This window comes from Malurus melanocephalus, unplaced genomic scaffold, assembly GCF_030028575.1.
Source record: "Malurus melanocephalus ecotype Western Australia unplaced genomic scaffold, MMel_1.1 scaffold_76, whole genome shotgun sequence".
Lineage (NCBI taxonomy): Eukaryota > Metazoa > Chordata > Aves > Passeriformes > Maluridae > Malurus > Malurus melanocephalus.
In genome coordinates, this window is record NW_026623308.1 from 1,532,137 (window position 1) to 1,554,702 (window position 22,566).

Here is a 22,566-nt window from a genome sequence, read left to right on the forward strand (position 1 = left end):
ATTAATTTTCTTCCTTGAAGATGGGAGTGAATGATGGCAAATCCAGAGGAGTGGGGGGAAGCTGCACCATACACTGGACCCCCAAACTGGCAGGCTGCCCCCTCAACCTGACTTACTTCATCTGCTGAAAGACTCTGCTATTCCACCACAGCACAAGAGCCCAATATGCTCTATTCAAAATTCTTTCCCCAAGAAGGGCATTAAGAGGGGACAGGTTCCAGGCAAGTGGCAAATGGATGTTCATGCTTCTTTTCCTCCCCCTTTCCGATTTTCACATATGCTAAGAATTGCAGTACAAAGAGTTCTAAAAACCTGTGTATAAAGATCAAATTGCTATGAAAACGTCTCAGAACTTGTAAAATAGTCTTTGTTGCTGCTGGCCTTTTTAATAATAAAAATAGGGTTTAAAGTCTGGTCTTGCAGCAAGCAGGAATCTCTAGGGTGACACAATAACCATTTTAGTTAATCTGACCTGCAGCAGAAATCAGGAAATAAGGTATGTTTTAAAGTCCTCCCTTATAGTGAAATGGCATTTGCAGCATGGCTGTAATCACACAAAATGAAAGGTTTTAAAATTGACCTCTCTGTTCTTCACTCAATCCTYTGAGAAAAGTATTTCTTTTCATGCWCACAGAAATTCTCTCACTTCTGYCTCACACCCCRCATTTCAGAAAATACTCAAAATCTATTTTTACTATTATACCAATGACATTTTTGAGGCACTTTAATATTAAAAAATAAATTTCAAGTTGTATAAGAAGACAAGATGTACTTCAGCTGTGAGATGCTGAAACTTTTACTTAAATCAATACTGCAGATTGGTTTCAAACTCTTTTGGTTATGAAGCACGTGATAATGTGGTTGCCTGCCTTATCAGAGTCCCAATAATCCAAGTTATGCAAATCTCGAGGTTTTCCCTAAACACAAAAAAAATCCCTTAAACACAACCAATAAAAAGGATACCCTAATACAAATAAAGCCAGCTAATCCATTACATGTACAGAACAGGGTGGCTGTATTGCCAAAGGTGGGGGGGGGGAAAGAGCAAAGAGTATTCACATAGATGAGTAAATTCACTTTGGAACAGGAGTAAATGAAAGCCTTTATGTCTGGTCACAAAGTGCCCAGCACAGGATTCAGGTATTTGGTATAAGCTTTTATAGAAGATAAAGTACATGAAACATTTACTCTCTAGATCCTCAAAAAAATGGTTTCACCAGGGGAAGTTTTTGTACAGGTAGAGGTGAGATTATTTGTCTTAGCCAGGGCTCACAGAACCTTATAAAACAGTAAAGAGAAATAAAGTAGCCTCAGTAACAGGACTGAGGTTACAGAAAAGCCAGACAGGCAGCCCTTGTCCAGCAGATGACATGCCAGCATCGTGCTGGCATGAGAAATTCATACCAATGTCTGCTTCTGCAGGCACTTCAACAAAGTACTAGGAAACAAATCTGAGGAGCAGAGAAAAGAAATCTCTCTTCATTTGAATGCTATGAACTTATGCTTAGAAAAAAAAAAATCCCCAAAAAATAACAACAAAATACAGCCCTGTGGATGTAAATGAGCTCAGAAGAAATGCTGGCAAGACAGATGTGGCTAAACACCACAATTCTGGACTTGGTTATAATATTCTTTCAATGTAAGACTTAAAAGTGTATGTACAAGATATAGGGTTTAATATCAAGCAAAAAGTGGGGATGTCTCCACACATGACATTATAGGCAGACAGAGTACAGGACATATTAAATAAATATTTAAACTAACAGAAGAACTGGCAGGAAAGGAAACCAGGGAAGGCTGAAGACAACTTAATGTATGCCTAAGGGTTATGTGTGCTATCCAGCAATAAGTACATCAGGAGTAATAAAAGCACTAAAGGAGATGAACAAGAATTTGTATAAGACTTGCGGGGAAAAAAAAAGAAATACAGGCATACAAAAGAAGCAGAACCTCCTAATTCTATCAGCTTCCATAATTAAAAAACTAAACAATAAATTAACAAATAGTAAAATTCAAAGTAAGTCAAAGAAACTGTGACCAAATTTCAATGTTTACCTTTTTCTAGCTTGCATATGTGAAAAAACCTCAAGACCTATATGAGTCTTTTCTTGCCCTTTACTGTGTGTTTTTAAAGAACTAAATATTGAGGTACCTTTTTAGTGGGGCCTCTTGTCCCACTGAAATGACTTTTCTCTTTTTTGTATCCATCCTCTTTTTCTGACCAGCTTTTTCAAGCAAGGTTTCACTGGGCTTCATTGTGTCCTCCATTTAGTGCTTTGAAAGTTGTCTACTGCTCTCAGTCACTTCTCCCTTCATTGTCTTTGGAAGAAAGAGCTGCAATTTTTTTCACATTCCCTTTAAGCATTTTAAGGAACTTGAGAAGAAAATGAAAAATAAACCTTAAAAATCTGCTTTCAATCCCAAGCCTCTCACACTGGTTGTCATAAAGCTCAATGAGCATTACTGCCTCCAGCCTCTACCTTTCCTATACAAAATTTTCTGCCCTACAGGTTGAATGCGGCTGAATAGCAGACATCTCATATGGGGGACATTCTCTGAGGAAAACTGACACTTGGAGGCTGCATATTTAAACATTTACCATCCTCTCCTCTTGCCTGTAATGCAATTTCTCTTCTTGCAATTGCTTCCTTTCAAACTGTTTTAATTAGCCATACAATTAGTTTCCACTGACTTTTCCCTCTGTTGTAATTTAGATTWAACAGCAGAAAGGCAGAATAGCATGCACTGGTTTGAAATGCAGTCCTGGCTTATAATAGGGCTATATATAATTGTGTAGATTTCTTTCAGGTTAATATTCCACATACCTGCTTCAGTGATCGAACATGCCCTACCTTGGCTGTGCCCCCCAAGACCATGAGCTTTGTCTGTCTAAMAGGGTGCAATAAAATGTCTTGGAGAACAACAGAGCATTCTTCCAGGATAGCCCCAAAGTAATCTACCCACAGATGGAGGTGGAAAAAAAAATCCTTCAGCTGATATTTGATGTTTCCTAATATATAAAGTCCACACAAAGAAAAAAGCCAGGGCACAGTGACTTCTTGACTCCTTATTTTGTCCACTCTTGCTAAGAATTTCCTACATGTTGGAGTGTGTATTGCCTTTCACCAGTTTTTTGGTTTGCTTAACCATTACTGCTACATTTCYGTGCAGACGCATCAGCTTGCTTTTCTTGGAGGCCCAGGGAAGCTCTTGGGTGTCTGGCATCCTGCATCAAGCTCTCTATGTGCTTTCAGACATTGCCCATTGCTGTAAGGACAAGAAATAGGCTACAGCACCCCACTCCAGTGCAACACATTCCACAGGTTTTGTTTCAGATGCTATCACTGAGGAGAAAACTGTTCAATGAYCATCAGCAGGAGGTGTTTCTCCATCTTATCATGAAGCCCACCCAACACTTCTTGGCAGAAAACTCTCTGGATCTTCATTATCATTTTCTTTTTGTACTTTSAGACCTAAAATCTCCTCTRTTAGCAAGTTTCTAATCTAAGGCCWTACTTACAACTGGTTATGTGTCCATTCTCCGTCTCAGACAAACTGAGAAAAGGCTATTTGAAAATCCAAGAACATGCTTAATTGAGTTTTGYRGGGGGTTGTTTTTCACTAAAGATRGTTGTTACCTYCTTYCAGCCWRATGGTTTTAGGGTATTCAATGCAGYGTCTCAGCTACTCTTTTCTTACATTCCTCYAAAACACCAATATGAGTGTCAGAAAGAGGCATTTGGTTCGCTTTTTAGCTCGCCCAATCATCTAATACTTCAAGGAACCTCCATTCCTGACTTCCTCCAAAACTTGTAAAGCACCAAATCTCTGATGATAGTCCTTTGTAATTTGTAAGGCTACAATGCAGCTACTAAAATTTATGTCTCCTTGATAATCATGGTTTGTTTTTTGTTTTTCAAAACATTCAGAAGCAGGTAAGAAACACTATAGAATAATAAAGATAATATAAATCAGGCAATTAAGCAGAAGCTCTTACGATGTCACTTGAAGGCTCATTAAAAAATCCAGTTGATCACAATGAGTTTTTATTTTGCTTGCAACATTTTATACTTGTATTTTGAGAGGTTATGGTTAACTTCTGCCCAGTCACAAAAGTGGTCTTTAGTAATTTGAACCACTGGGTCCAGAAGACTAGATAGAGAAGCAGCAGAGAAGGAAAAAGATAACAAACAGCTTGAAAATATGAGTTGGAGGCAGTAAGGCAAGCAGCAAAGAATCAGGTTACAGTAACTTGTTACCTGAGAAYGTGAGAGGAAATTAGGGAGTTAGAAGGTTACATGAAACAGGAAAAAAAAGATGGTAACTATTGAGAAGATASYATAGAACAACCAAAATTCAGTCATYATTWTGTAAGACCCAGAAYGCACTGGAATCATGCTGGCTCTTTGTTTGATGTTTTCAATAGGGTTTTGTCCCTACAAAAACCCCAGGGCTTGCTATTTTCCTTTCAGTCAGTTTATACTAAAGGTAGTGAATTTTCTCATCCACTGCTGCCTTGTATGTGTCAAAAAAACGCAYGAGGAACGAGGGAGTGGGAATATCTGTGCAGCTGCAAGCCAACAGAGCTGCTGACAGAGCAAGGAATGGGGCAGGCAGATCTGCTGTCCATCAGGTGCTTGCTCCACACACTCCTTCCCTAGCTCGAGATGCAGCTGCTCCCCTTTATCCACTGTCAGGCACTGCCAGGTGACACAAGGTAASAGCAGGGATAAAGGTGGCTACTCCAGAAATAAGCAAAGATGCTCTCAGTGAAGTACCTGTTTGCCTGCTCAGCCCCAAGCAGCAATCTTGCCCAGATATGTTCTGAAAGGTTTGCCCAGGCTCTCAGCCTTAAGCTTCCTGARGACTTACTACAAAAGCACACTCACTTTTCTTTAAGAGGAAGGACAGAAGTACAAAAAAAATAGGAAAAATTCGTTCACCAAAAGGGTTATCAAGCATTTGAACAGGCTGCTCTAGGAAGTAATTGAGTCACTACCCTTGGAAGTATTTAAAAATGTTTAGATGTGGCACTTAGGGACATGGTTTAGCRATGGTCCAAGACTTGGCAGTGCTGGGTTAACAGTCGGACTTGATGACCTCAGAGGTCTTTTCCAACCTAAATGATTCTAAGGGATCAGCGGTTTCTGTTTAGAATTATACTACACACTGTTTAATACTGACATTTTTACAGGTCTTCTGGGATGCACTGTTCATATGGCTGGCTTGCACATTTGACMGTATCCTACACCTACTCAATTTAAGAAAGCTCATTTCAGAAAAGGGGATGAAGCTACAGATAAACTATAAATAGAGCAACGAAAATCACATCGACTGAACATTTTCTTTGTAACTGGAAGCACCGAAGTAAGTAGAACAGGAAATACCAGAAACCACCTAAAAAAATATGGTTTAATAGTGCAAATATCAGGGACAATGACAGGACTGTATCCKCTCAGTCTGAAGAGGCAGATAAGGCAGAATGAAAAACAGGGGTAATTTACCCAGACTGCAGGAACGCCACTGTACAAAGAGCTGGTCCATGAGGAGAGCAAGGACAAAATTCTTGAGTGCACAAAGCAGCAGCCTGGGGCAAGCCTTGCAACTGTCTCAGAAGGAATGTGCACTTTCCATAGGTATTAAAATCTGCTGAAACAGGTGAAAGAGGGAAGTAAATACAGACTTAATTCATRGCAAGCTATGTAGGCTAAGAATATAGGAAAATAAATGACTTAGCATAGGGGAAGTTTGAGGCAATAGGTCATGCAAAAAGGGATGAAAAGGTCACAGCAATTATGTATAGCCTTTYRGATAAAAGAATCCACTGCAGAGTCKYTGGATGTACTTCCAGCAATGTKAAGAYGTTGCTTCCAGCTACTGGATGACAGCACATCCTGGATTTATAAGTATTCATTGTCAGGATGTACACCCTGCATGTTGGGAAGCTTTGCTTTAGAACATGCTACAGTGCCAKTACCCCACACCCTCTCCCTTCTCCCAGGGGATCATCATCAACATATAAAAGACAGCTTTGAGGGAGTAAGGTCCATATTCATTTTTAAAGAACTATGAGCAGACAATTAGATCAGGCTAACCAGCAGATACTCGACCAGAGTGACCTGGAAAGGATCTGCTTCCAGCTGACAGAGGTATCAAAGTTTCCAAGTTTGATTCCTTAGGAGCAGACTAACCACATGACAAGACAGACAAGGGGAAGCCATTTCAAGCCTTCATCCCAGTGTACACCGTGCTTCTGTGTTACCAGTTTTAGTCTAGGGATATTAGTTGATTTTTATTTTGCTCCTATTCCAGTTCTATTCATGCTTGCATTTTTTTCAGTGCAAATGCGTGCTGAGGAGTTTTCTCCGAACTGTCAATAAGTGCTAAATTTTTCCAGCTGCATTTGCTTYCATTTCCACTCCATCTTGAGGTGGTCTCAGATGAAAACGCACCACTGGCACAGAAGGTGGGTGTCCCCATTATCCACGTGGAKCTTGGAGAAGCTTCTGGCTGCCTCATTCTCTGGAGAACAAAGCAGCAGGGCAGAGGGCAAGTGAACACCAACACAAAGATCTGCATGGCCCCAAGAGGTACATGTTCCTCCTCTTCTGGTGGAGCAGTTGGAGACTCACTCTGGGAGCAGCACAGCATGGAGAAACAGGCAGGGCAAAGTGTGATGCAGGTTGTGCCAAACCTAGTTTGGCATGAGGCAAAATGCACAGAWGGAGGGAAACTCAAGACATATCAGAACACCAAGCGCTAAACTCAGATGCCACCTCTGCTCTGTTGGGTCCTTTTTTGTACACCACTGTGCTACTGTTTAAAAGAGATCTCCTGAACAATAYCAGTGAATTTAAAAAGAGATCCCAAACACGTAACTAACCTTCTTTGTGTTCTAAATATCCAAGCCACAGAATATTTTTCATGATCTTACACACTATTGTTGAGAAAGCAAAAGGAAAAAAAGCTGCATAAATGAATTACTTTGCAGCCTTTATTAAAAGAGAGTATATTTAGAAACCATCAGATGATGCAGAGGTAAAGTCACCTACAAAACAAGACAGATTAGCATCACCCACTGATTGTTGATCCTGGTGGCACTAGAGGCAAACTGGGAAGAGCTTTAGGGCAACTTTGTACTCACAGATTGTAGGAATGAAGAAAGAGTTGTAAGCAGAAACAAAGAATTAAAAGATAGATAGTAAAGCGACTTCCTTCTCTMTTTTTTTACAAATTTCCTCTACTATGGTGCAAATCCAGAGCATTGATTCGAATACTATTTTACTGGATTTCCATTTGTTTTGCCTGGGCCCCTACATTAATCCAAACAATAAGGGCCTTTAAAGCATTCATAAATAACCTGCTGCTGCTGCTGGCACCTAGGAGCCAAGTGCAGCAATGTTAAGCAACAACAAATTTCATAGTTCAAGAGGCACAGTTAAGGAAAAAGGTTGCTCAGAAAATCACTCTCATTTAGCACAAAGATCCTTAAAAATTGCATGAAATCAGTCAAGTAACTATAGAAACCAATTTCTTCAGCTCTGTATCACACGTCTCACACCTCAATTGTCTTTATTATCGTCTGCTGTCAGATCCTTAATCAGAAATGTGAACAGGCTTGATGATTTATTCAGCAGGGAAAAGAATCTGTAGGTCAAGTGAAAAATTTCACACACACATACACACGCACACACATCTTCAACCTTAGGTACTTTCATTTCATTCTGTTCCCAGTAGCTCTGGGGGCAACTCCAGTGAGATCCAATATTAAGGCTCAATTAAAATAAGCTCCAATTAGTGGAGCTTTTTTCTCTCAGGCTAGAAAAGTCAGGAAATGGATATTGGGAAATGTAAAAAGTCAGCTACTGAGAGAAGGCTGCAGACATAAATGAACTTATTTGTTGATTTCTACAGTTGCTATGCAGAGGCCTCTGGGAGTAAAAGCTTAACCAGTCTAAGCTATAAACTAAAACCCCTGCAGCTAAACATGAACTGTGTGAAACAAGGGCTCCATTCCAGAACAGAAAACTGCTGGGCCCAGAAAATTAAAAGCCAGAGGCGTTTTCCATTTAAAACTAAATCCCAGTACCGCCTCCCAGCCAAAGAATTATAAGCAGTATCAGATTTACAAAACGAACAATTACCCTGGAAAAATGTAGCCTATTGTACAGTCCCAGATGCTAAATCTCAAAGTTTCTTTTTTTTTTTTTTTCTAATCCCACATTATATTCCTACCAAGTGTACTGCTGCAGTTTACAAAGGACTGTTTCTAGACAGGACTGAAACTGCAAAAATAAAATGTTAAAAAAAGAGAGCTCATAATTCATTGACCTCATTTGAAGCACTGCCCTTGCCTGTGGCAGTTCCTGTCCTTCCCCAAGGCCTCTGCAAATGGTATGCAGCAGCAAAATAAACCCTGACCTAATTGCCAGGACAGGGCTGCCAACCTTCTCTCAACACACAAAGGCAAGCATGGTAACTGGAAAGTCCTACCTCTTTCGCTTTCTGCTTTAACCGCAGTTGCTCTGGATCTTCTTTATTGGAACGGCTCTACCAARGGAAGAGRAAAAGRATTGAGTAGAAATTACTGGCATCCAAACACCATCCTATCYGTTAAATATTTAATAAATGACAGTTYTCTCTGGTGATTGAAAGATTTAGCTCCAGGGGTGAATGCCTCAATCCAGACTGGCTTCCATCCCCCTCCACGCACATACGTGCACACCCCTCCTCATCTGGGCCGGCTGCCTCTGCTCTAGCCTGGAGCAAGATTAAGCTGAAAATGATGCTAACACTGTCAGTCAGGTCCAGTCTAGGCATGATGTTGTTCATGTCAGCAGCAGACACTTAAAAAGGACAGGAAGTATAGGAAAGAAAAGGAGTTGTATTCAGGGAAGCACAACAGAGTTCTTTCAACTCCAGATCRGGCTTCTGCCCAAGCGGCTCCAGAATTCGCCTTGAAACAAAACCAAAAGGAAAGAATAAACAGAAGATGGTCAAGTCACAGCTGATGAAGCAATATCTACTGCTGTGGGGTTTTTTTTCCCCCTCCCTTCTTGAGGGGACTGAAGGGAGAAGAAACTAATACTGTACTAGCAACAGCTCCATCAGGGGCTCATGGATGCTGAGGTACCAGCTCCAARCCCTCTGAACTTGACTGCAGAAAACAGATACATCCGGAAGGGGGATGGATCTCACCAGGCTTCAGTTTCAGAGGTAAAAAGAGATCCAGGAAGGTCATTTATAGCTTTTTACTCAATTTTGACAAGCAGGAATAACCTCAAAAGAGGAGCTCACYCCACCACACATTTCAAAGAATTCTTGTGGACTTTAAAACAATGTAAATAGGTAAAATCCCTCACTGTATAGCCTCAACTGTCCTAAACATCATGAATTTTCAGTGACAGGATTAATGGTTACTATATTTAAAGCAGAAATAAGAGGAACCTGAATATGTTCACTGGTCTCGAGGACATGACTAGTTCCTTGGAAAGCTAGAATCCTACCTTGGCTGCTCGAAGCAACATTTCCCGYTCCTCTTCATCTTTTCTCCGCTTTTCTAGGTGATCAAGCTTTTCAAGAAATCTCAGCTGTGCTCTGGTGTCACTACATAYGACGTACTTATCACTCCCCTGGAAAAAAAGAAGTTTGTTATAGACAACCAGGCTTTTATATACACTACTAGAGCTAATAAACCTAATGGGAACAATCTGAAAAAAACACTGTTTTTCAAAGCTGAAAAATGTAGGCTGTTTTAGAAAGACTTCAGGTGGTAGGTAGTCATTTACACATCTCTCCACTGAAGTGTATTTCCAGGTGTCTAGTAAGAGAATATTGAACAAGTAGCATTAACAACATCCCGTCTGTAATGACTATAATAACAGTGGTCTTCCCTAACCTTAATATAAGGACTAAGTTTTGTTTTAAACCAGCAGCTTCATATTCAGTAAACACATTAGAGGAAAAGCAAATTATTTTAAAGCAGCAGTACATAGTATCTTTTCCCCTTTTGAATGGAGAAAAAAATAAGAATTTGACATTTTAAGTTTCTAGTGTTTTGTGTTCTAGTTTTAGCCATTTAATGCAAAAGTTGAAACAMGTATCACCTGGTATTTCCAACAAGAAATTCTGTGTATCAGAGTGGTGGTTTAGAACCAGTTATAATGAATCTTAGGGGTGAAGAAAGTGAAATACATCAGACACAGTTTATTATAGCTTTAAGAATACATATTTTTGCCTCAGTGATTGCTTTCAAGTCACAGGAGAGTTTAACCTGGGGAAGTCATCTTCTCCAGCCACCAGTACAAATACTAATGACTAATGGCCAGTGAATACTAATGACTAGTTCTAACCACCACTGGCATTGAAACAGGACTGAAGTCCTTTTGGTCTAAAGAACAGCAATCAGTAGTTTATTTTACATTCTATTTTTGCCCCCAATGGAAAGCTTGAGTTGGCATTTACTTTAAATCAGAAAGGTAGAGAAAGGAAAAATCCAAAATATGGTCAAATGGCAAAGAAAACCTTGTGTTCCTGTTCTCCCTTTCCAAAGATAGGCTTCTTTGGGATGAATCCACACATTCACCAGAGGGCATTTAGGCAACACAAGACAAGGAGCTCATTCTACATGAGGCATGTCAGTGCCACCTGTCTGCACCACTTTTTAGTGCATATCCTAGAGCTGTCTTCTTTCTCTGTTACTTTGTGAATGTTGTTTTTTTCCCTGAGGTATTTATCTTGGGRCTTTTATCAGTCAAACACTCTACGTACTTTCAGCCACTCTTCGTTGTACCTTACCCCAATCTCACACTGTCATGAATCAGCTCTGATATGCAACTATTCTGGAATAAGCATGGGATATTTTACCCCTGTATTTTAGGCAAGGCTGTATGTTCCATATAAGAACTATCAGTGACTTCAGTTGCTTAATTTTTAGTTTTCAAGGGCTCTTCTTCCCACACCCAGTCACGCACTATGAAAAAAATAGAAGGCAAGTACAAAGTTTTCCTGTGGGGCACTGCTGTCACCTGAATTTTCACAACTGAGTCAGAGCATGAAATCAATCTCATTTCTYGTATTATGTTTGATCCTTTTCAGTRAGCCACCTCATTGTCACATARYACCAACTGTRGCTCAAAACACATCAYATGCTGCAATCAGAGACTTTCCCTGCATCTGTGGCTCTGCAAAAAATTCCAAACCTTTTTCCCCCTCTTCTGCCACTGTTCAAGTCTATTTTACCATTCCCAACAAAGCATACACTGCTCTTGAGCTGCTCTCAGTACATTAGTACAACTTGTTTTGAAGCAGCAGTTTGTAATAATCCACCACCATGCTACAATCCTTTTAAAAGGACAAAGAAGAAAGCTGTAGTACCAGAAGATTATTTTTTCCAAAGTTTAGAAGTGTTTCGCTTTGGAATACCCAGACATTTTAAGCCAAATCCATGACCCTACTACAACCAGCAATGTAAGACTCTCAGTCAGAAGCTCCCCAGTGCACTACCATGAGCTTATATGGGACAAGAAATAGATGCACTCATAACAGGATTCCAGCTCATCACCTGTTTCAAGATAGCTTATTTCAGGAATTTTTAAAAGAGGAATACCTGCAGTTTCACAACCTGCAGCCAGTGCTGGTGAGAAAAAGCACTATCACCCACATCCTATTGCCCTACAGATAATGCAGTTTAGTGTTGTGGCATTTCAGTGCAACTGCATGAAGGGGAAATGTTTTCATGGAGCATTGTTTATAAGCTCTGTACCATGTCTCTTGGAGCCATGAGCTCACAGGCTCCACCACAGGAGCATGGCAGCTGGCTCATGCTGGGATTAATCCACACCAAAAACCTTTCCCTTTCTTCCAAAGGCTCTAYACCAGCACTGCAACATGAGTTGCATCACACAGAGAAGCTCACAATCATCTGAAAGGCTTTTCCTATTTCACATTAGGACACCATGATAGTTTTATCCCAAAYAAGTTAGTGACTTCCAATTACATACTATTTTTGTCCACTTAAATTTAGCAAAAAAAGGACGAAAGTTGACGGTCTACATGATGCCATGGTATGAAGTTTTTACACTGCCAATTCACTGTCTCTGCAGAGCAWTCTATCAGATGAAAGCTGATAAGTAGAGGCTGAGAAAACTGGGAAAAAGAGTTTCCTCAGGGATTACTGGGCTTTTTACATCAATTTCTACCCTAACAATAGTTACTTTGGTTTCACCACACCCATCTCTATTACTTCCTGTCTTTCTGTAATGAAGATAGGCCCATACAAAGCCTTATGGAGCAACTACATAACCCTCCTGGATAAGCTCTGGGAATTATCTGACATACACAGAGCCCACCTTGTGCAGGGCAGTAGCCAGGACGGAAAAGACAACAGGGGATAAGCACCAGGGGAGACAGAATACAGGGCTGTAAAAAATAAYTATATTAATATATAAYGGGACTCCCAACACCCTGCAGTGTRYTCTTCTTGAACTTAGGATTTCTAGAAGCCTGTCAGCATCTCTCACAATGACATTACTCACAAAGGTAATCCTGTAGGACACTCCTCTGTCCCGTAATACTATCTTCCTAACAAAAGAGGGGATCTGTGCCTCTAAGATTACTGTGCCCGTTACTTTTGCTTTTTTTTTTTGTTTTGCTTTTGAGAGAAGAGGAAAAGAAAGCAAGCTTATTGCAATCTTATAATCTTATCATTGCTTCTGGCAATTCAATCAGACAAAAACCTATCTGTTTTTCTATTGCTTTAGTTCAATGAGAAAGAAACCAGCCCTATCCAGCCTACTGTCCAAAAACATTTCCTTCTGTTCTCAGTGCCTGCAAGACACTCAGTCCTACTGGTTACTTAGGACTTCAGCTTCCTCCTCACTGTTGCTCACAAGCTCAAYTGTACCTCCCACTCTGGAGAAACAACATWCAACATGTGCAGATTTCTAAACCCTTTCCATAAAACACTCTGTATTTTTTTCTGTGTTGGTTTTCTTTTCAATTACATCTTCTTCTTGCAAGGAACAGAATACTCCAACTGCTCCAGACAACATCATAAATAACTTGGAAGTTTCCAAGTAGTTGCTCCTCTTTACTATTGCTGCTCCAGTGCTGAAAAGCCTATAAAAAGTGTTCAGTACAAAAATAACTCCTATTCCATCAGTTGGTTGCTCTTGTTAAATTTCATTAAGTATAAAGTTCTTGTAAAAAAACTCAAACCTGAATGAACAGGAACTTAAGAGCTGACAGATACATTTGCCTCTAACTTTTTCTTCCAAAATAGCTTCACATTGAAAGAAGGGTAAGTATAAAGAGCTTGTTTGGCCAGTAAATTATCACTTCCCATTTGCACCACACAAGCATCTTAAGGGATACTAGCTCACTGGGACACAATATTCTTTATATTGAATGGGCCTAATACAAGAGGGAGGAGAGGGAAGAAGAGGTATTACTGGCAAAAAAAAAAAAAATCTTAAGATCAAAAGGGCCTCTGCTTTSACATGAAGCATTTTCTAAAAGTAAAATAATCAATTCAGTTTCTCAAGGTTTTTTACTGAGTCAATACTGCAGTTCCACCAACAGTGAATGAATAAGGAAAACATAAGGCCCTAAATCAACCCACCATCAAGAGCATTCAAAGCCAGCTTTACATTTTCCACGTAACAGACTTTGTATAACAGCCACCACTGCCGTGGAAGGGAAGAAACATATGCCTTTAGTCTTATGCTGAGTTTGAAGAGCACCTGTCCAACAAGTCAAATGGAACCGTTATATGCCGAGCTAGAAACAGCTAAAAACAGCCTTTGGTAGATACTGAAAATGCAAATGTTGCCTGTGATGTGCCCACACTTGGAAGAGGTTTACCTCCAAGGCTGCAAAGCAGGAAAACTTTGGTRCAAAACTTGCTAATGATTTCCTTTACCTTGTGGGTTGATACTCTGTGCTGAGCAATTACAGTTAGTTTTTCTAGGAGCCCTCGTAATCTCTCCTGTGTAGCGTGGGAGATCAAGTTCACAACATCAGAGTTAAGTTCCATAATGTCATGCCTTTTACCTGTGGAAGCAGAGAAAATCCATTACGTGTTTTAGTAGTAGCTGATAATTGAAATAATTAGCACAGCAGGTATTCTGTTCCCCCTGGAAGTCATACCCATTATGAATAAAGGTTTGGAGATTATGATTTTCCTGGTAAAGTCACAACTTCAAAGATCTTAGACATTACATTAATAAAACTTAGCCTGGAGCTTCAGAAAATATAGACATTGTTTCACTTAGCCTCCAGAACCACTCTCCTTGCAAGGTCATTTATAGGACAAAGTTAATAAGAACACAAATCAAGCTTCATGTTCAGGGAGGGGGAGTAGCGGTAGCTGTAGAAATTAGTGCCATATTCTGTTAATTCCAGTAATTAAAAAAATACAGAATTACATTTTGCCCTGCTTGACACCGTGCTTGTTAACAACTCATGACATTTATTTGACGAGCAGGAATGGGTTTTGCAGCGCACTCCAGGCACACGAGACCCTCCGAACCGCCTTGACCGACCGACGTGGGGCAGAGAGACCAAGCAAGCCACGGCAGCCGCTCGGACAGCGCAGATCCCAGTCCGGCCAGGGTCATCCTGCCATCACCTTCAACCTCTTCCCTCGGGCTGCTGCTGACTGCCCGCGTTTGGGCAGCTGCGACCGAGGCTGGTGACAGCTGCAGGCAAAGCCGTGCTGGCCCCGCACCCAGAGCTGGGCATCACCTCTGTAACCTTCCCGCAGCTGCAGGCTGCCCACGGAGAAGCCTTCCCGCGCTTGACACCATCGATCACTCAACGCGGCTCCATCCCGACACCTGGGCGGCAGAGACTTTTCCCTGGTAGGCACGGCAGGCAGCAGATTCACATGCCTCATACGTTGTACCTGTCAGAAGCACTTTTCCTTGCCCTACRCTGCATTTACAGCAGCTGTAATACTTTATGATGCAATATACAGCGTGCCTTCAAAACCCATTTCAGTATTTACTGCCAAGTGGAGTGTTAAGAATGGATAAACAGCACACTGTAAAAAAACTAATCACCTATTTCATTTGCTTTTGCTACTGTAACTGCAAATGAATGACAATCTCACAAGACAGAGAGAGCCTAAAATGTTTTCCCTTCTACAATCAAAGCATTCTCCGTTTGATCAGTAAGTATTGGTCTGTTATTTAACCAAGTGCAAAGCTCATTTTGCTCAAGCACTTTTCAATTCTTCCTTAGCAGCTTCTCACTAGACTATCAGGTTACGGAAACACCAACTTAAAGACAAAATAAAATCCCCCCAAATCTCAATACCTCCCTCCACACATACTTCTTAATCCAAAGATGGCTTGGCTCAAAAGCAGACATGTTCACTTTCTGAATTGCTCTACTCTCTGGCAGTAGTTCCTTTCCTTACAAACAAGCACTTTTCATTTATGACATGAATTATTGCTATTATTATTATTAATAATAATAATTTGAAACAACTACCATTCCAGCTATGAAACAGCCAAGCTTCTATTTTCCATTGTTCAACAAACTGTCTTTACACCCACAACCAGCAAATTATTCTAGAAATACTCTCTCTGTTTTTGCGGAGCTCTTTATTTTTCCTTGTATTCACTTCCCACGAATGGCTGATTAATCCTCTACTGAATTTTGAGAAAATCTTCTAGGCACCAGCTCTGATTTGTATTTTTCCTTTCCCACTAGTAACACAGCACTTGCTATGCCCCATACAGCTCGAGATGACTCATGTGGCTGACCAGGGCAGGAGCACTGAGGTCACAGGTAGCACTTGCACGTTACATGCTTGTCACAGGCTAGCTGCTTACTCTGGACTAAGAACCAGATGTGTGTGGAAACAGAAAGACTTTGTGAACACGTAGTTAAGCCACTGTGACAGAATTGTGATTGCACATTCAGGCTTTCCAGGATGCTCAGCTGTAAAACTCAGTGTTCCAGCACAGSAAGTACTGGGCAGAGAGCATGAGTAAAGAGCTGAGCAACATCATCGAGTTTGCTGTCGACAGCAGTGGGACCAGTCAGCRTGGTGCTACACAAATACATGCTCTGACATAATACAACATTGCTAAGCAACAGTTATTACTTTGTTCAGAAGCTAATAGCTGAAATGATACCCGCAATAGAAACTTCTTGTAAAACAGGCATTCAACATAMATTCCACAGTATTATACACTAAACAGACAAACAGCTTCAGCTGTAAAAAAATCTTCTGTAAAAAATTAACAAAACCTTTTCCATGGAGGGAGTCATAAACAAAGGTCTGCTCTGTGTATATTGGAAGTTTGAAACTTCTTCCTAATGTTAGTCAATAGAGTACATATAYCTGAACAGGCTAAGGAATGCAAGAACTGTTAGGGAAGTCAGTGTTATGCATCAAGTTAGAAACTGCCAAGATAGAAAATTGACACTACCATCTTTATGGTTGTTAAGTGCTGAATTAGGTTTAAGAGTAGGAAAGTTGCTCACTTCTCTCATGTTAAAGTGGCATCAGTTTCTTTTTTCTGGTTGCGCTTCACACTGTTTCCATGTAATGAAAACCTTAAAGGACAGTTGTTTCCTAGAAGGGGAAGTAAAAACTCAGTATTGTTTGGTAGAAACACATGAATTGAGACTGCAGATCTCAATAGTTCCAGGTCCTTCTTCAAAGATTGGAGACTGGCTGATGAAAGAGAAAAGGAAACACTACATCTATAAGTATCTGCTACATGTGTTTTGTTCTCACCTATGTCCAAGATCCTACTCTGAAGAACTTCCGAAGAGAGAAACGGCTCATCTGCACAAGAGTGAATCACTGTACCAATGAGCTCAGAGTTTGCTGCCAAAATGCAGGCGTTCTCCTCACTGAGATTAACCCCAGCCATAGAAGTCACGTCATTTATGTCATCTTGATCTCTRCAAAAGAGAAGAACAACACATTTTATACTTTGCTCAAAATAGACACAAAGAAATTAATCTTGACTACCAACAGGCACCACATTCACATATCCCTGTATACAATAGATGTTTAGTGTGGGTGTGGACAGGGAGCTCCTAAAAGCTCTCACAGTCCTGCAAGGTGACTGAAACATTAATTTGGCTAATGCCTCAGTTGCTAGGCATGCAAATCCTTTATATGAAACTGAAATTTTGAGCAAGCTTGGAAACACAGGACTGAGGTAAACCCAGATTAAAAGYTCCCACAACCGCTAACCCTGCACCGTGACTCTTGCAGCCTGAAATATATTCTAAAACTAATTCACCAGGTAGAACCAAGTGTGGAATGAAGTTGAGTGTTGACTCACTGGACTATAAACAAGCCCATTTTCTAACCAAGATGTCTATCTTGCAAACTGAAGCTTAAAGCACAAGCTTATTAGCACAGACCTGATCTTCATTTTATTTGGCGAGTTTTCTTAAAACAGAGGATACAAACACTCCTCGATTATACACTAGAACCAACCTAGACCTTGCCCTTTGGATCGCTCCTAACAAACTCACGTACATAGCAGGAATAATGTCACTGCTTCTCAAACACCATGCCAAAGCYCTAGCTGGTAACACCATTAGCTGGATTCTCATGTAGCAGCTTTGGACTACGCGTTCAAATTAAAGCTCAAACCTGGCATATTTAGGGCGAACATCACTCAGAATAGCTAAGATAGCCTGGGTGCTTCAGCTTAATGTTATTTTTAAAGATCATTTAAGTTAAAATACTGAATGAATCTTATATGGGAAAAGTTTTGCACTACCTAAGTTATCATCAAATAAGTTTAGATCATCAAGGGAAAGCAGTTTTACTTCACAATGTGGCAAAGGCCCTAATGGAGACTTCAGGCATTTAGGACCAAACCAAAATAGGCATCCACAGTATTAGAACAGAGAAGCGAAAGCACTCAATCTGAACGTCTTTTTATTTGGAAAACAAAGAAACAAAACCAGCACACACATCCCTCTTGAAAGTACTCTCTGGCAAGGTTTGATAGTTAACCTCCAGAAAACACTGTGTGGCCTAAATAACTTTTGAACAAGAGGTTAGCCAGAAAGTTCCCATTCTAAAGTGAAAATATATTTCTTGSAGTCTGTCTTTTGATTGACTATAGGTAGAAACTCAAGTTATTAGAACATCAGTTGGGGCTGAGGTTGAGCAATACTCAAAAGACATAGGAAAATGTTGGGATTTTTTTCCTTCAACTACAAAAGTATTTTCTTCTTTGAGTTTCAATTATTTCCATGGCACAATTCTTCTGCAAACTTCTGGAGAGAGACCCAGCTAGGAAAGGTGTCCAGTCATCCTCTACTTCTCCWTTCATTCATGTGACCCAATTGCTAGCAGTTCCTAAGATGTGCGCTCAGGGAAAACGAGACCAAATCAATTCTCAAACCAGCGCCATTCTTTAAGTCTAACTAGATGCAACAGCTTCCGGACTATGCTTGTGCCCCAAATCCATCATGCTAAGAAAAGCATTAAACCCCAGGGYTGTCCGAACAGTCGGACATCCACAGTTACAATGCAAAGCTGAAGCCAACAGTGCCAGAACAGCTTCACTCCTCCAGCCCTTCACAACCAGCAAGTGAGCAGCTCCAAGTGTGTACTCGGGCTCTGTCAGCCTAACAGAGACCCTGGACTGTCAGCAAGTGTGTCAATGAAGCTTCACKGGATGATAATTGAGTGCTAACTGATCTTCAAGAGCACATTCCAGTTTGCTCTTCTTAGTGACCATTACAGAGAAGTCTTTGCTGATGGCACAGACAAAAATCCCATTGAAGCACAGCGACTGCCACAAACCTACTGACAAAATCAGCACAATTAGCACCAGGAACACACACCACAAACTATTAATGCTGGAACTCGACACTACCCCAATGGAATGGTTTATGGAATTCCAGGAAGGATGCTTACATCCCAGGTATGACTGTATAGAAGGCAGTTTCAGGATATTATTTTTGCTTTTAGTCTGGCCACGTACTCCAAATACTTAAGGAAAGAATATATAAACTTCTATCCTWTACATGGATCCATCTTTCTACACGGTGACATTTCATTTCTCTATAAACTACCCATATCAAGTTACTATTTTCTTGATTATTTCCATGCACACAGTCTCTCTAGTGTGTACCAGCATACAAGARTTTATATGCAAGCAGACATCTCTACCTGTACTGTTTTTCAGGAGCAATTCTAACTTCACTGTGAGACATAAGTTTGCATTAAGTCACCAAGTCATGAGCTTTGACAAAAGATATGAAAACACTGCTGCACTTATTTTACTTAACCCAAAGGCATTACCACTACATTTCCTTAGAAAAGTGCTCACTAAAGATTAATGAAAGTTTCAGAAGTTATGTTAAGTTTGTACTTTTTGCTATTTTTTTTACTTATTGTTCAAGCAAACCTTAATCATTTTAAGTAAGGTATCATGTACTTTGAGTAAGCAATAGAAATCAATTCTGCTAAGGTGATAAATTTAAAATATTGCATGATGGTGTTTCTGATGGATATTGACTTATTTTCACGTTCAGCAACCRCTCCATAAAGCCCCTTCTCTGCACCACTTCCTTTAAAGCTTTTTGCATTTCATCATGTCACACAGAAACCAACAGGAAAAACTCACACAGCTGCTTTATATCTCCAGTGATTTAAGCTTACTGAGACAAGGAAAACAGAACTCAACAATTCTGAGTGATACACTGCATGAAGTCAGTTTTGACATTTATATTGAATATTCACCGCAAAAGAAGCCCAAGCAATGCAGAGACACCTCACATCTATAAATTTGCCTCTGTTGCCTGAAAAGTGAGTCTGTGGCACCCTCTGGTGGTCTGACGACCGCACTTGTCTCCTGAATCSCTCTCTCTTTACTCCATTTTACCCAAGAGTCAAAGGGAAAACTAGAAAGGCAAACTTAACCCAAACCTCCGTGCACCATCACTGACTACACCCAGGCTAAAACAACTCCCCTAAAGCTGAAACCCCCAGCGCTCACCTCCACCATGGGGCAGGAGAAGCAGCTGCCCAGATGTGCTCCATTCTGTTTGCCTGCTAGTTGAGATTACCAGGCAAAACACACAAGTCAGAGCTGCATTTGCTTTTGAGAGCAACTCTATTAAACAAATTCAAAACCAATATTTGAAGATTAAATATGTTATATTTTTTCTGAATGCTCTAGCTCATACTTTAAAGAAACATGTAGATCAGTTTACAAAAATTTTGGCGTTTTTTTTAAACCGTCTCTTAACATGCCATGGTGCTATGTCCATGTTYAGCTGAAACAACATCTAGAAGGTTGGAATATTTTGTGTTTATTGGGTTTTCTTCTGTTTGTTTGTTTACGGGGCAGGAAATCAACACTTTTTCTACTGCTTATCTCAAGCAACCTAAACCAGCCTGTTAAAGAGCAGACAAGGTCAAATTGCAGCTAATTAAGGACAGTTTAGTGAGTAGAACATTCTCAAATCCTAACCTAACCCGGTCACACAATGGCAGAGGGAGCCAGCCCCGATGACATTCTGCAGTGAGAGTGCACAGTAACAGCCTTCCCATTAGTGTCACAGGCACAATCACATCATTTACAAGACACACTCTCTGCTCATAATGAATTTCATCACAAAACCTGAAAGCAGGCCATGGTGCCTCTCTCTGCCTCACAATGATCAGCAGTTGATGGACCACAGGTCAGAAAGTTTAATGATAGCAGTGAATAGAAGAAACACCAAGGGTGTACCCAAAGACAAATTCCTCAGAGAAAAGAGATTCTACTAAAAAAATTCAAGGTGAGTTAGAGATTTTCTACCTAAATTCTCATAGAATTATGTTATTTTGAAAATCACAGTCCAAAAGCAAGAAGAGAAATCTCTATTGGATCACACTGTTAAAACATGTTTTCTCCTACACTAAGAATTTAACAATTCAGGGAACAACTTTCAAGAATTCAGATTTTTCATATAAGACAGCTAATATATTCCATTTGGAAGACCACAGGAAAAATGGTGGATTTATTGTGTGGTTGCTTGTGGTTCCTTGAGCTTTTTTTCATTATTATATTTATGAAGGTTTTTTTTTTTAACATCACTACCCAAGATTACATCCCACATTACACTCTAAAGTATATTTRAAGTATTATTTAAAGTATAAGAACGTGAGGTAGCTGAACAGAGCTATTGCTTTAACATGAGCTTTTCATTTCAACTTCTGACAACCACTGTTCTTAAATGTTCACAGYATATTGTATGTTACTGTAAACAGCAGCAGCTCTCTGTCTATACCAGTGCACTCAAAGCTGCAATTTTYAAGAGATAAGCCAAGTGGTCAACAAGATAGAGGTGTCATCATGTCTGCTTTTTTCCTTGGAAGAGCCAATGTCAAACTTGCCCTGAAGTGGTAAGATATGCTTATAGCAACTTCTACCTGTGTTCCAAAATCACACTTCATAGCGGCAAAAATGATTTCTGCTTTTGAAAAGTTMATCAGTTGCCACAACTAAAAGCTTTAAGCATTCTTGCAATCTAAATGCCTAGAAAATGCATCAAAAATCACAATTAGAGATGTAGTTGAAGACTTTCACCCATACACACAGAAACAAGCTTGTAAGAAGGGCTAACAAAAGATTCTGAAATGCAGCATGGAGCTTTAGACAGGCTACCAGCCAGCCCAAGTAACAGTTTAATGCTATTAGACCACGTGCAAAAAGCAGAGGTTGTGTTTTAATCCTATTGAGAGACTTTAATACAAGGTAATTAGATTAATAATTGCATTGATAAGATRGAGATCAATATGCCTCCTCTATGAGTGAGAAACTGACACAAAATCCAACCTCACGAGGACAGTTTTCTTACACTAAGAATAATTAACATCTGCTATGAGGTAAAAGTTTTAAGGTTACCCTTTGCCAATGAGTACTATAATGTGAAAAACATGTATCAGAAAAAAAACATCTGGAGAAAACTGCTTTTATTTGGGCACCATTCCCACCTCTACTTGTCTCTTCCTTTTGCTCCTTTCTATACTAAACATCTGATAKTGTTAATTTTTACCTGACGGATGTTGCTCCATTCTCTTTTAATTTTGCTTTCTGAACAGGAGATGGTTGAAGGGACAGAATTTTATTCCTTGGCAGGGTAATTTGTTTCAGAATGGAACCTAAAACAAAACAACATGCTATAGGAGAAAGCAGAGTACTAARACAACTTTTTAGTCAGTTCATTTTTCTAGATAAAGCTACTGCAGACTCATGTAACAACCAATTAGGTCCATTAGAAAACCAGACACTCTAGAATCTTATATTCTACATGTTCTGTATGGCCCAAAGCCTTACAGTCTCAGCAAACACCCTCTCTTTTGCGCTGAGCAGGGAGACATTTTAGTGAAAACTGGCTGGTGGAGAAAAACTCATATTATGCATCATCCTGAACCTGTTGAAGGAAAAAGCAAGGTCTCATGAAACTCTCAAARGCAYCAGTCTAGAGGAAGTTCACTGCAAGGAGCTCAGTCATAGTATTTTTCAACAGGTACAAATGTTTGATTGACATGCTCTTAACAAGTGCCAGAAGCAGATGTGA

The 22,566-nt window shown here is 40.1% G+C and overlaps 1 protein-coding gene across 1 annotated transcript in view; it reads right to left on the bottom strand.

Annotated features, from left to right (window-relative positions):
• TAF4B (TATA-box binding protein associated factor 4b) overlaps positions 1–22,566 on the bottom strand; it is a 71,234-nt gene that overhangs the window by 16,870 nt on the left and 31,798 nt on the right. Inside the window, exons 9-13 of the mRNA XM_057367242.1 lie at positions 22,042–22,147; positions 16,754–16,923; positions 13,922–14,052; positions 9,507–9,632; positions 8,494–8,550 (exon numbers count right to left, since the gene is read on the bottom strand). Coding sequence (XP_057223225.1) covers positions 8,494–8,550; positions 9,507–9,632; positions 13,922–14,052; positions 16,754–16,923; positions 22,042–22,147 — 590 coding nt within the window. The remainder of the gene's footprint in view (positions 1–8,493; positions 8,551–9,506; positions 9,633–13,921; positions 14,053–16,753; positions 16,924–22,041; positions 22,148–22,566) is intronic.